Consider the following 14,805-nt stretch of genomic DNA (forward strand, 5'->3'; position numbering starts at 1 on the left):
GTAAATGCATGATCATTCTACAGTGCAGATTACATCCAGCATATAAATGCTCTATAGAAACCTGTAATTCTCTTTGTATGTTGAAGAATGGGTTGTTTTTCTAAATCCTCAGATCCTTTAGCTCCTAGACAAGTCAGCAGTGAAATGCTTTTCCTTCTTTTCAAATTAATCCTCACTAAGGCCCTGATAAAGAAAGATACTTATTCGCATCTCTGCCTTTCAGTCCAGATCCAACTTCAAAGTTTGCCCAGCTCTGAGCTGGGGGTTGGACCAGATGACCTTGAGACGTCTCTTTCAGCCTAAATTATTCATGTTTCTTTGAGATATTTGGGTAGTTCTTCATGGTCAGTTTTAAGTCAGCTGACATCAGAGAGAAAACAAAATATTTAATAAACTGAATCACAGCCTTGTAAATGAGTGCAGAGATTTAGCAATGATATTGAAACATAAAAATGCACATTTATTTTTACAGACAAGTAGATAAAAGCAAAGTAACTGCACGGCTAAAGGGAACTCCACTTTAACCACCTTTGGAAGTTGCCACACAAATTCAGCATGCCCATTCCGTTTTCTCTGAACTCCTTCTACAGTATTGGTACTAATGCATTCTGTATTACATGATAGTTGGGATGAACAAACTCATTATTTTTGCTATTCAAACTTCTGAAAAATGAGAGCATTTAGACTGTCCGCAGCACAGCCAGCTCCATGTTATTTTGTAACATTGTCCGTATTGTCAGTGCGAGTACAGACTGGGGTCAGAACTATTGAAGTATACTAAAATCCATTTGTAGAGGTAAAGTATGAGAAATGTAAGCTGTTTAAGCTCTACTTTGAAAGGTTGCATGATGCTCAGGTAGGTCTCTGTCTTTGGCAAGACAAGTGAAATTCTCTCTTTGAGTATTCTTTCAAGGACGAAAAAAGATTTAGGAGTACTTTGCTACCTATCTAAAATATAATTTAAAATTCAGAACATTTTATAAACTACTGATGATCTGTTTTAGCTGTTAGAGGGATTACACTTCTTGAAAAGCTTTGTAAGGTACCAAGAAAAGCTGATTTAAAAATTTTCCATGAGAATTATTTTTGAGAGGCACATGCATTTCCAGAAAAATCAAGTTTGTTTTGGTTTTTTTTCTGAAAAAGCTTATGTTCATAAAGAAATACATCTAGAAGGCAAGGTAAAGCATGTAAAACAGAGAAAAATAAGGCAACACAAGACAGTGAATGTAACTATATAGCAGGCAGGTTTGAGCTGTTTTTATCCGTTGTTTTCTGTTGCACTAGTGTTTGGCTGGGATTTTTCTGATTAGTTCTGGTCTGCAGATCTGAGTGACTGAGGGGATGTTTCTTCCTCGCAAACCTGAAAAGGGTAGTGCATCACCTTAACTTCATGCTCTGGTCCAGGAGACGTAGGCTCCTAATTTAAATTGGCCTAATTTAAAACAATTGGCCTATTTTAAAACAATTCATATCCAACATCCTTTGAAAATCTCTAAGGGTTTTTTTGGCGGGTAGGGCAGCACAAAAGAGGCAGATGGATTTTACGCTTCTCAGAAAGTGAAAGAAATCCTAATTACACAGAATAATATGTCAGGCTGCTGGTCACATCTGGAAAAACAGGAAAAGATGACTTCCAGATCAGTCTTCAGAGAACAGTAAGTTTATCCTTATTTGCATCCTTTGTTTTCTGCTGCATCAACCAAGGAAGCAGATGTGGAGACAATGTAAAAGTATTCAAAACAAAAAAAAGTATTAAAAATCCAAAAAGTATTCAAATCAATCCAAAGTATTCAAATCCCACTAGTGAACCAGAGAGAGCTTTCTTGCTTGACTGATGCCTTGCAGATCAGAGATAGGTCCAGGGTGGCTCAAGGGCACCACCGTTTAATGGAACAACATATTTTTGAGAGTCCAGAATTTGAAGCAAATGGTGGTATTATTTTCCAGCTACTAGCAAATGGGAGGGAAGAAAAATGGGAAAAAAAAGACACCGAGTATTTTATTGCTTTTGTCAGCAACCTAGAGAAGCTCAGCGATAGAGAACAGAGAGGAATAGGCAAGATTATAGAGCACCGTGAAGGGGAGGACAGAAAATGTAAATTTCTTGTCGTGACAGTGTGTGGAGGAATTTGAAGTGGTGTAGCTGAACTGATTATTAGAAAACACAGACTAAAGCAAAAAATATTATATGAGATGGCTTACAATTGTGAAAGCCACTTATACTCATCACTCAGTTTTAGTACCATTCTTTCCACTCTTTCTACCCACTTTCACCTAAACTCAGTTTAAACTAGTGTAACCTTTGCCTTTCAATAGAAATATGGCTGTGTTGTGCTTGACATGGTATTTGGTTTCTCTTTGTAACATTCACTTTTTTCAGACATGGTTAATGCTATATGTCTCTTTCTCCCCACGCCTCCCTGTGTGACCAATCTGCTCAGACTGTAGGGGCTTTGGTGTTCAATTTGTCTGATTCTGTACCTGCACAAAGGCTGATCAAAATGGCTAAGCTAGACTTTAAGTGCTGTTGAAAAACCATAACTATTAGTTTTGAGCATACAACTTGGAGACAATTAAATGTTTTTTAAAAATATGTGGCAATACAGCAGTATAAACACCTGCTAAAAAAGTTAACTTTGAAAATCTATTATTTCCAGTATGCATATGTGTATATTTGTGAGTGTGTGCCTATGTAGTTATTTATGTATTTTAATCTGGCAGCCCACTGAAACTATGAAGTCTGCTTCTCATCCAATCACTGGAGAAATTCAGGTAAATATGTATTTTTTGCTGTGTAAATTGTTGTTGCTACTGGCTGCATTTTTCTGATGAATAAGTTTGCAGAAAACAATCTCCATTAACTGATTTCTTATTCAGCTTCAACCCCTCGGAATGTCACTCATGTAAGTCAGTGGTAGATTTTCACCTCTGTCTTTAATGTTGGCTTGTGAAATACAAACAGAAGAATGGAAAATGCTACTGTTCCTGAAGGGGCTAAAAATGTAATGAAATTCATTCTAATCTTTAATTTTTGGGCACTTATTGTGGTTTACTTCAGAAGTTCCTAAACTCTCTACATTTAAGCAAAGACTGCTGTGGGTTTCTCATAGTGCAGTGGATTCATTTCCATGCAATGCCAAGTTTGTGGTTCTCTAGTATTTTACTCTAGCTTTTTACTCTAGCTTTTAAAAACAGTGGAACTGGGAGCAGCAGAATAAATGAAGCTTAATTTCCTATTTTTGTTTCCCTAATTCATCCCTCTCTCCTATACTCGTACTAAGGGTCTTTCCATAGTATTATAACATCCTTCCCGGGCTTGGGCTCCAGGTCGTCAGAATTTGTGTAATTCCTACTCAATAAACTGGCTATTGATCAGAATAATATCAAGGGTTCGGATTTCGTCTGCTTTTTGCTGACTGGAATAGATCAATTCCTTTTTTTTTTTTTTTTTAATTAATACTGACAGACTTTGAAAGCAAAATTTGTTTCAAGATCCAACATAGTCATCTAGCATCTCATTCTAGTCAGGAGAGAGAGACAAAAACTCCTAAAATGGGTTCATTTCCAGCCAAAGTAAAGCTCTAAAACTCATTTTATTCAAAGGATTTTGGAGAGTTATTGAATCATTTAGGAAGTAAAAATAACAAATCATCTTACTGTGTTTTAATGCATTCCCTAGCTTCAAATCAGCTATGACAAACACCTTGGCAACCTTATCATCCACATCCTTCAGGCGAGAAACCTTGCTCCCAGAGACAACAATGGCTATTCTGACCCCTTTGTTAAAGTTTATCTTCTTCCAGGGAGAGGGTAAGTGTAGGAGAAATTTTAGCTTGAACTTTCTTTTAATTTGCGTTTGTTACTTGTCACTAATAAACAGAACTGAGAGTTATTCCTATAGAAAATTCAGGTACAACATCAGGATTTTTAAAATCCACGTACAACATCAGGTGGATTTTTAATAGAGAGCCAGATCCTGTTCCCAGGAGAATGTACATACTTTGCTAATGACCTCAGGGACTTCATGATCATTCCTGTAGATTTAATTTTTTTTTCATGTTTCCAATTTAAAAATTCTAATACATGCAAAAATATGTATTAAAAGAACAACAGACTACTGAAATGTTCTAGATATATGTAATGCTTTCTGTAATATAGAAAGCTACTTGTTAAGTTTAAAATACAATCGTTGCTTCAGCTCAAGATTCCGAATTTTGGACAGTTTTGCAAACATGCCGAATTACAGTATCTGAGATAAATTTAAGGTTATAGTATAATACCAAAGGTGTACTAGACAGAAAACATTCATTGCATGTGATTTTTTACTTTTTTTTTTGAGAGCTAAGATGTGATTTTAGAAATTCTGGTAATTTTTTATCTACGGACTATACAAATCACTAATCACTTTTCCACAGACCATTGCTTTTTTAGACTCTGTAATTACAAATAGCTCATTAGTGTTTCCTTTAAAAGATATGTTTCTGTATCAGCAATATTATAACTCTTGTTTGTGCCCCAAAGTTACAGACTGTCATATGTATGTATAAGTATACATGGTTATAATAATCCCGCTGACTTCAGTGACACAATAACATATATAAAGCTGATGGATCAGACCTTAGATTGCAAGGAAAATTCCTGCAAACTTCTCTGCTTGTGTAATCACACTCATCCTAAAAGACTCTTAGGCTAGGACCATGCAACTAAAAATCTGTATTTCTGTTCTATTTAAAGTAACAGGAAAGTGTATGCCTGAGCATCACAGTTCACTGTTCAGTCACAGTTCAGCATTTGGCATATGGACAAGCACCACTAAAAGCACATGAATGGTACAATTAAAGGCATGCGTATTCTTTTGTAGTTTGCTAATTCCAGCTATACAGCATTCAATATTGTTTGATGGCACTGGGCCCAAAACTATTACTGAGTATAATGGGAACAGGTCCTAAATCTTGAGGGGTTTTTTAATGCACCTGAGAGTCTTGTAAAATACTTTTCACATCAATCTTACTGGGAATTTTGCAGGTACGTTCACTGATGTAGAAATAAGGCTTTGAACTAGAGAGATGTTCACCCTGCAGAGGTCTAACCCAGATCCAAGTATAGGTTTAAACTTGTGGCCAAGTTACGAAGAATTTGGATTTTAGTTCTGTTTGGGTTCATTATTTTAAAACATGGCAATGTTACAGTTTTGCATGTAACTTGGGGCATTAGGGAATAATGACAATGAAGAGCTGCTCAAAAGTGGCAAACTTGTTTTTGAAAGCAGAAACTTGAATTGCTACTGAATATCTTTTATCTGTAGTTCAGTCCATGCTAGACTTCTTATTCTTCTTAATGCCTCTATTTCCTTTGATTCTGATACTAGAAACTACCCATTATTCACACGTTTTCTTTCATCTCTGTTCTCATTTTCTCTCACACTGCTTCCTCTGTGTTCCTAACTCTGTAAATGCTGGGTATGCAGACAAGTCATGGTTGTCCAAAATGCAAGGTAGAGTGTACTATCTTCCTATTTTATTCGTTCATTTTTGTATGTGTACATCATATTATGATAAGCCTGTGCACTGAACTATACATTTCTCTTGAGTTTTGATGGCACGCTATTGCAGCATGGTTTTGCTGTTCATTCTCTAATGATCCCATTTCCAGGTCAGAAGGGACTGGAAAAAAGTAATTAATGTTCCTCGATGCAATAATATTCTAGGGCCAAACTCTGATGACAAATAAAAATATTTTTGAAGTCTGGAAGAATTTAGTTCAGAGATGTCTAAAAATTCATTCTCACTCACTGAAAGTTGCAAAATAATTAACTGTGAACTTGTATGAAGATTTTGAATGGCGTTACTACCAAGAGAAACAGGCACTGTTTGGAAATTATATGGAATATTTTTCTCTCTACACCTTGCACAGTGTATAGACATTAAAGCCAGGCATAATTCTAGATAATTGCCCAGCTGGCTTTAAAGCTACTTGACCATATAAATGGCTATTTGGGGTAAACAAAGTTGAATTTCTAGTTACTGAAATTACTAGTGCTTTGTTTGTCCTGGAGTTGGAAACATAAGGCAAAACTCCATTCTCAAGATATGCTAATATCAGCCCAGGCTAAGTATATAATAATAGTAATTCAGCTCTAATTCTAAATTTGTTTAAAAGTAGAAAACTGACCAAACAAGTAAACAGATGAATTCTAATAAACTGCTTTTCTCTATCATCAGCCTGTTTCTTCATTAATAAAATTATTTAATGAATGTGTTTAAATGCCACATTTTATATGCAGTTATTCTATTATACTTTTTTCATTGTACTTTCAGTTGTATTATGTATTAATAAACTATAATTAGAGAAGCATAGAGAAATGGTAAAGAAAAGAGTAATGCAGTCTTTATCTTTTCACATAGCATACTCTGAATTTCAAGTGCAAATTATTTCATGCTAGGTATAGGCTGGTTTAATGAATGCATTTTATTAAAGCATCTCCATCTGTTAATCACAATTGTTGGGGGGAAGGTGCATCAGTGGTATGAACTTAATGTATTTGCCAAATACTTCCCTTCAGAGATCTAGAAACCTTCAGCTGTCATCCAGCTTAGACTGGGTCTGCACCTCCTTAGAAGCGGTCAAGGTCTCCTGCTTCCCTCTGCAACAGGTCCAGACCATAGGTTTCATGAATGTGGGCTAACACCACCCTTGCCAGTTTAGATCCAGATGCTCTATGGACTTCAATGGAAATACTCCAGAGTTACCACACTAGCAACACAATTATCTTTTGTCACTGCAAGCTCTGAAACTCAACATTGCGTGATTCACCTTCTCACATATTTCTGAAAAGAATCAGAAACTTTGGAAAGATGATGAAGTTGTAATATTGAAAAAGAAAATCCAAGAAAGGAAAGGGAAGGTCTTGCGTCATTTTCTTGGTTGAGTGCACAAAGGCTTCTTTCCTACTTTCTTCAAAAAAATGAAAGTATATCAGTTCCTCAAAACCAGCAGATCATATGACATTTAGACAGCCCCAAGCTGTATAATACTATCTTGGCTTAGTTAAGGTAAGAAGTTAAGTGGGTTATTCTGGGTGTAGGAGGAGTTTGGATAAGTTAATATTTCATTAATAGTTGATCAGAATAGACTATTTGAGGACTGATCAGAATAGACTACTGTGAGCCCAGAGAGAGAGAGATGCTGCCAGCCCAGCTGTGACTTGCCCATGTCCCATGTCTCCTTAGGGGTCAGTCAAATCTCATTAATACTTTGAGTGATGGGGATGCTTTTCTCAGATCAGAGAGTGGGAAAAGAAGGCTCCTGAGGTGCTTAAGAATTTAAGTGCATTACTGAACAGGATTTGCTATCAAAATCTAGATTCCAAAAGGATTCAGATTTTGTATTTCAGCTTTCCTTCCAAGATATGCAAAGAAATAACTTTGTGTGAGTTTCTTTTTCACATGCTCTTGGTCCCCCTAGATTTTAATTCATCCTTTTCTTACTGACACACAAGAAAAAAGAAACCTTTTTTTTTAAAAAAAATATGGCATTTTATGCTGTGGCTGACAGAACTCATTGAACTGTGGAGAGCTGCTGCTTTCTTCTCATAAGCAGAGGTGGACAGATACTTTTTGTTTCACGGGTCCCAATGCCCTTCACATTTTTTGATAAACTGGAAGATAGTGGACAGCATGTTTTGCAAGAAAATAAATGGAACTACATAGAATGACTAGAGCAAAACATAAGAGCAAAAATAACTGCAAGTCCCTTTCATTAAAAAATATCAGTCTAGTAGGTAGCCAGTATATGGCCACCCCTGTTGGAGAATAAGGCCATTACACACTCCAGAATAATTAGAGGGAAGCACTGCACAGTAGAATTGAGCTTGTAGAGTGAAACTGCTGGTTCTGAAGACCCAACATTGACATATATGTGTCAGTAAAACACATGCATCTTTCACATAACCTTAGTTCGGACCTGCACCAACCTGGTACCATACATGGTGCACCATTAGTGACTAGCTGATTAAATGAGCCCCTGGAGTGCATCTTCTGAGTTAATCTCATGTGAAAGGAATGTAGTTCATTAGCTCCGAGACCATGTCACAGTGTGAACCAAAACACAGTTCAAACAAAAGTCAGAAGTGAGAATCAAGAGAACAGCACACTACCAGAAATTAACCTAGGGGAACCATAAGAGAGTTTAATAGGGCAGTTACAGGTCATTCTGTGACATTTGGCCTTAGTGCTGGAGAACAGTCCTGGGCACATTTAATTTAGTAATGGATATAGCACGTAAGTTCCTTAATGTATAGGAGGTTTGAACAGAAGACAAAGGGCAGTTGACTTGCAGGCTGGCAAAAAGAGGTTCTTTACCTTATATTTTGTTGAGTTTTCAAAATATTAAAAGCTTCTCATGTTCTCCTACCCATCCTTTTTGAGATGTCCATTAAAATTTATATTAAATTAAAATTGGAATGGAAGCAAATCTGACATCAAAGCTCACAGAGCTAGATTAATCCATATTCTGTTAAAGGTTAGTGTATTGCTTTCTCCATACTCAGGAAATGCAAAGTACAATAGAAAGCACTACCGATTCTTTTTTAAAAATGGATTATGCAGCCAAACTTTTTATTCTTGGTTATTGATAAAAACAATCATGAGCTTGATGCGCTTTTATGTTTGTTTCCAGTACAGTTAGAGGTATAGGCAGAGAACAGGATCAATAAGAGATTAGCATTTCTATCATTAACAGGATATTAGTTATCCCATGGCATTCATTAAACGTTCTTGTGAGATGGGACTCCTGTAATTAGAGTACATAAGCTATAAATATAATGGATTCATGCTACTTTAAAGTGCTAATAGGAGGATGGTCTTGGAAAAGAAATCAATGCATTGTCACTTCAGTCTATAATCAGAGCTCAACACCTACAATGAGATAATAAAGGATATGTGCCTGTGCTGACTGATGCTTTATCTTGAAACAGGTGTAGGCAGAGCTAGCCTGCTGAAGAGTCAGAAGAAGATGTTTTAAAAGACCATGTCAGGAAAGCATGCTAATGAAAAAAACCCAAAGGCTGTCATTGTCCTTTTGTAACCCCGAATTGTTGCAGAAATGAGGAATGCAGTTCTTTTCTTTTTCTGTTTTTTGGTTTGTGGGTGTTTTTTGCATTAGAACTGAAATGAACAAAAGATCGCTAATGTAATGTTTCCTTCCTTTGTTCAAATTCAGTGCTGAGTACAAGCGGAGAACTAAGTACGTGCAGAAAAGCTTGAATCCTGAGTGGAATCAGACAGTCATTTATAAAAATATCTCCATGGAGCAGGTGCGTGACTGGTAGTACTGTTCAGTGCAATTTGCTGCTTTATTATTTGTATGGTCTGCAGTGCTTACTGTGAGGAGAGCAGTGCTACTGGCAATTCTGTGAACCCCTGTAAAATCTTGCCAAATTTAGGGGAAATTTGGAACTATTTCCTTGCCTCTGATAGAATTATTATATCAATACTCTTTTCTTATCCCTTCTACTCATAAAAATGGTAATTTGTGGCGATTACACTCATAACCATGTCATAAGTACAGATGTAGCAATTTAAAAAATTGACAGTGGAATACAGGGAGGGAATAAATTAAGACATAAGTTTCTGAAGTAGATGCGGAAATCACTGTTGCTCTTCGTTCCAAAAGCCATGCAAGCTCACACAAAACACAGGTCGTACCGTTTTCTTATTCAAAAATATTTATAAAATGTACAGATACATTTTTAGATTTAGCAGCAATGTACAGCAATGGGCTTAGAAATATGAATAATCTGAAAAAAAATTAGAAGATATTTAATTTCCTTGTTACAGAAAGATTTAACTCACATCTGGGAAAGCGGTCTCTGGAAGTCTTCTCTGTTTCTTGGTGGGTTCCTAACTCTGACTGACCTGTAGGGTTAATTGAGGCAGTATGTAGCAACTGAGTCCCCTTTTTCTCCATCTCCACTTTTAAAGGGACTTTTTCCCATTTGAAAAAGGCATAATGAGCAAAATGATGATCAGTCCATTTGTTTAAATTATGAAGTATATTTTGTAGAATAATGGATCTGTGCACAGTCCCAAATCTTTTGCCTTTCTTAGTGTTTTATTCTTGATACTTTGAACTTCATTTGTCAAGGCCACCTAATGTTTCAGTACTTCTTAAAAAAGCCCACAATAATCAGACTCTTTAGTGAATAGATTTCCCAAAGCTTTTAATATACTTCTCCAACACGACACCAAGACCTCCGTATTATCTCCCTAACTTAAAATTTGGTTATTCATTCTTGTTCATTGAGAGGAACATAAATTAAGATACTCATTTTTGCATGGAGCAAAACCCTTCCCACAGAGGGACTTACAAGGTTGCTCATGCAATCTACACATCTGAACTTAACAGGCAGTAGGTCAGATTTACTTGAGAGGTACCCTGTAGTATATAGTGGTTATGGTTTGCTGGGCTTTACATGCTGTTTTATATAGGCTTGCATAAATGGTAGCTCATTGACAGTGCAAGCGTCAGAAAAAAAAAAACAAAAAACAAAAAACAAAAAAAACCCCTGTGATGTTTGTCTAGCTGCAACATAAACCCTGGGTCTTCTGGGTTTTGTGAAAAGGTTTGGTAAGACTTAGCAATATTTCCAAACTGAGCTTTCCATTTAAGAAAGGCTTTTCAGTTTACTTAATTTGTAATTAAGAGTGCTTGGGTGTTGGACATTCAATGGCTGTTTGATGATTTTAAATTGGATAATGATCTTAGTCATAGGATTTCTTGGACAGAGATTTTTATGTCAGAAAATCTAGTATCTTTGATGTCAGTTTTTTGGACATTATTTCATGAAATTTGCCTTTAGGTCACATATTGAATCTTTGAGCCTTTGCTTTCTAGTTGCAGATCTCCTCCTTTTCCCCTCCTCTGAGACTGTTATGCAGTGCTTATGATTATAAGTGTGTAAGCTTTGTCTGAGCACCACATATGTTTTATATTTTGTCCTCTTGTCCTCTTCCTCACACAAATGTGTGCAGGGAATAGTGTTTCCTTCCACGCCTTTCCATGGCTTGTATCTAGTGGTAAGATACCAGTGTGAGTCATTCTCCTATAAAATTCAGTGCCCTGACTTAGCAAATATACAGTAAAGCACATTTCTAAATCACCAAATAATTCCATGCTGCTGATAAGTACCCTCCACAGTTTGAAGAACTATCGGCATGCAATAATATATTGTTTGCAATCACAACCTTCATGAATGGATATTTCGAAATAGTTAGGAATATGAAGAGAAGTACAATACAATAATTGTGATAGACTGGGAATGAGTGTTCTGATCACCAAACAAGCAAAACTGCATCATACATGAAGTTTTACAGAGTTAGCAGTCATACCCTAAGATAAATTCATCAATCTTTATAAATATTATTTCTTCAAATAAACATTTCCTTTCCCTCCATCAAAGCATGGGTTGCTTGCTGACAGCAAATAAGTATTATTAAATATTTCCTAATATAGTCCTTTTAACGTCACTGTCTAGACTTTAGCTGGTTGTACAATTTTTCATTTTCCTTTTCTCTTTCATAACCTAGCTGAAATTAAAGTGAAAATAATTATGGGAAATAGATCACTCTTTGAAACGAAACAGACTTTTTCAAGGTTGGAATGATTAGTTTTATCATGTAGCAAATTATACTTTGACAGTTAGAGAAAAAATAAATTAAACTGTCGATATTTAGTAATTTAAGGTTTTTTGTTAAGTAATAAAGTGGAAATAATTACAGTTTGAGAGGAAGGCCGAGTACACACATTACAAATATTTCACAATAATTGCTAATTCAAGTCAAATGCCTACTCAGAACATGAAAGAAAGTATTAGAATGATTTAAGAAGATGGTAAAAGATGTAAGTTCTGTTGCTGGTCAGGCCGTTGGTATAATGTATGACCACAATATAAGGTGTGGCTTTGTTTTCTTCAATTTCTTACTTGTCAGAAAGCAGATAAAAGTATTTGCTTAAATGATGGATGTAATTCATTAAAGCAAATAGCTCTTGCTATAGCTCATGTCCTTAAATTGAAGGTAATATATTTAGAAAGAGTAATATTTTCAAAATGCTTGAGTGATGTAGGAGCCTATGTCTTATTTCCAAACGTAAGAAAATCTTTCTTACGAAATCAGCAAGGTGTTGGTACCTAAACCTTACTTAATATCTTCGACAAGAGAAAGTATGTTTCTAAGTCAGCTAGCAGAAGTCTTTTTGTCCTTCCATGTACTGAAGTACAGCAATATAGAGAAGAGTACAATAAAATGTTAAATATTAATGTAAACACAAATAAATATAATGCGTGATCTAATACAACACCTTCATTTCTGCTCATCAAATATCCTAACTGAGACTGCAATCTTTTATATTATTTCTGAAGTAATTATAGGAATTTACTTTCAGCATAGGAGAAAACCAAACTGCATTAAAATTATTTTTTTCCTCTAGTCATGAGTTGTATGAGATTTTCAAGGAATATGTATTAAATATTTCAAGTAACGCATATTTAGTTACATAGACCTGCATTATCCGTAAGAGCACCCAGTGCTCCTCAGACATTTAAAAGAAGAAACAGACACTTCTGTATGTGTGGTGTTGGTTATGTCTTCCATAAGATAACATATTATTTACATTGGCTGTTTCTGCATATTCCTTCATGTTCTTTAAATGATGGTTGTCTACAGCAGCTTAAAGCTAACTGGAGTTCACATGCAGTAATATGCTTTTAGGTGGGTTTTTATTGTTTAATAATAATAATAATAATAATAATAATAATAATAATAATAATAAAAAATAATTTTTCCACAAGGCAAAGCCTGAAATTAGTTGCAGCTTAGTAACACTTTTTTCATAATATGTTTAGAACTCAGATAAGGCTCACGACATATGTAAAACGCTTTCCTTCTTTTAGGGAAACTGTTTCATTTTCCTATTGATACATTGCCCACTTGCAGAAACCCACTATCAGATGGGTAGTGGGTTTCTGCAACCCATTTCTGTATTGCTGTCAGTTAAATTCCTGATGAGGATCTGAACTTCAGGCTTCATGACCTAAAACCGGGTGATGTTGGGCAGAAGCCTACTTTGTCATGATGGTATAATGACTTCTTTTAAAATCACTAGCCATTGAGTGTTCTTTGCCTTCAATAGTGGTACATAAATATGTCTTCAGAATAGCAAATTTTCCTCCTCTTTGAGACTCATTTCATGCACTCTGCCTAATGAAGTTCTTTTGATGGTTTTTCATTGTCATAATACTTTATAAAAGCTTTATTAAACTAAGAGGCTTAAAATAGATATCTCAAAGAAATTTAGAGTACTGCAAGTTTTCAGCAGTTTTATTATCATGCTAATGTAAAGAAGCTAGCAAAGTAGGGTTGCAGTTACTTGAAAATCTTCTCTGTTTTCCCCTTTCCACCAAAAATCCTTCAAATCTTTGGGTTTTTTTTTCCTTTCCTGAATCTATACATTCTTCTTTCTGTCCTTGCACAGTCATCACTTGAAATAAGAAGACAACACGTCCTCCCAAAACAGCAACAATTGAGACAATACATTTCTGAAAAGTATTTATGCTATTCCTCTTTTTTTAAAGGGTAAAAATACATATACTTAATATAACTTGTAGCAGGAAATTATGTCACCCAGGAAGCTAAAAGTAGCATGGACCAGTGACTGCTCAGCTCATTTTTTCAGGTTATTTTTCACATTGCACTTTCAATGCTATCTTGGAAGAGCAAAAAAAAGGAATTTTATTCACTCAAGGAAATCAGCTTTACAAATGTTCTGTAAGGGATGTTCAAAAGAGAATTTTTTTCATTCAACTTTTTGCCTAATTTTTGCAGGACATTTTAAAAAAAAATATTTAAGAGGAATATTGCTTAATTATGTAGGAATAAAACAGAGAAAGATGAAAGAATTGTTCTCAAATATTTTTTTTTTTAATCTTAGCTTTCAAGTCATGTTGTTGCCTGTGTAAAGAGTACATTGTTGATTCTAAAAATAGTACAATTCCCTTTTGTGTGGGTTTTCCAGGATATGCTGATTTAAACTTGATTTTCAAAGACACTGGCTTTGCATAGCTGCTCATTTTTTCTTAAGTTAGCTGGGAGCAGAAGATATTCTGAATACATAATAATGAGATGAAATTATCATTTAAATGCAATTTAAAGTTGTTAGAACTGTCTGAATCTGTGTTGCATTAAGCTGAGACAGCGGAAGTAAATAGCAAACAGTGCTTTTCTTGAAAGTATATATATTATGCACAGTAAATGGTATAGCTTATGATTTTGAACGACTTGATCCTTTGTTGTCCCTTTGTCCCAAGCAGCCATTTAATAGTTAGAGCAGTGAGTGACACATTGCTTCTGTTAGGATGATGACCTCAATTATCACATAAGATTTCTGGTTCTGACCCCTTTTATTCAACTATGTGAACAGAGTCCTGTTTTCCTTAGCAATGCTCGGAAGTGTCCAACAAATTCTTCACTTACAACTCTTAAACACTTACAACTCTTTAGGGACATGGTTTAGTGGTGGACTTGGGAGTGCTAGGTTAACGGTTGGACTTGATGATCTTAAAGGTGTTTTCCAACCTAAACGATTCTATGATTCTATTCTAACTTCTCAGCCTGACTTTGCAGACATCCCATACCCCCAGATTTTTATCCTTCTCTCTTTCAAGCTGCATTAATTTATTACTGCCTTTCCAGCCACCTGCTAGCCTTTTGCCCCACTGTACAACACCAGTAATCAATCCTTTCCCCA

The 14,805-nt window shown here is 35.5% G+C and overlaps 1 protein-coding gene across 5 annotated transcripts in view; it reads left to right on the forward strand.

The window, feature by feature from the left end:
• PCLO (piccolo presynaptic cytomatrix protein) overlaps window positions 1–14,805 on the forward strand; it is a 386,235-nt gene that overhangs the window by 300,489 nt on the left and 70,941 nt on the right. For all 5 annotated transcript variants that reach the window (XM_009462919.2, XM_087764264.1, XM_087764266.1 and 2 more), the window contains exons 14-17: window positions 2,725–2,775; window positions 3,683–3,813; window positions 5,471–5,497; window positions 9,223–9,316. In XM_009462919.2, the coding sequence (XP_009461194.2) occupies window positions 2,725–2,775; window positions 3,683–3,813; window positions 5,471–5,497; window positions 9,223–9,316 (303 nt within the window). The remainder of the gene's footprint in view (window positions 1–2,724; window positions 2,776–3,682; window positions 3,814–5,470; window positions 5,498–9,222; window positions 9,317–14,805) is intronic.

This window comes from Nipponia nippon, unplaced genomic scaffold, assembly GCF_047370975.1.
Source record: "Nipponia nippon isolate SJK-2023a ecotype South Korea unplaced genomic scaffold, ASM4737097v1 scaffold_3, whole genome shotgun sequence".
NCBI classification, from domain to species: domain Eukaryota; kingdom Metazoa; phylum Chordata; class Aves; order Pelecaniformes; family Threskiornithidae; genus Nipponia; species Nipponia nippon.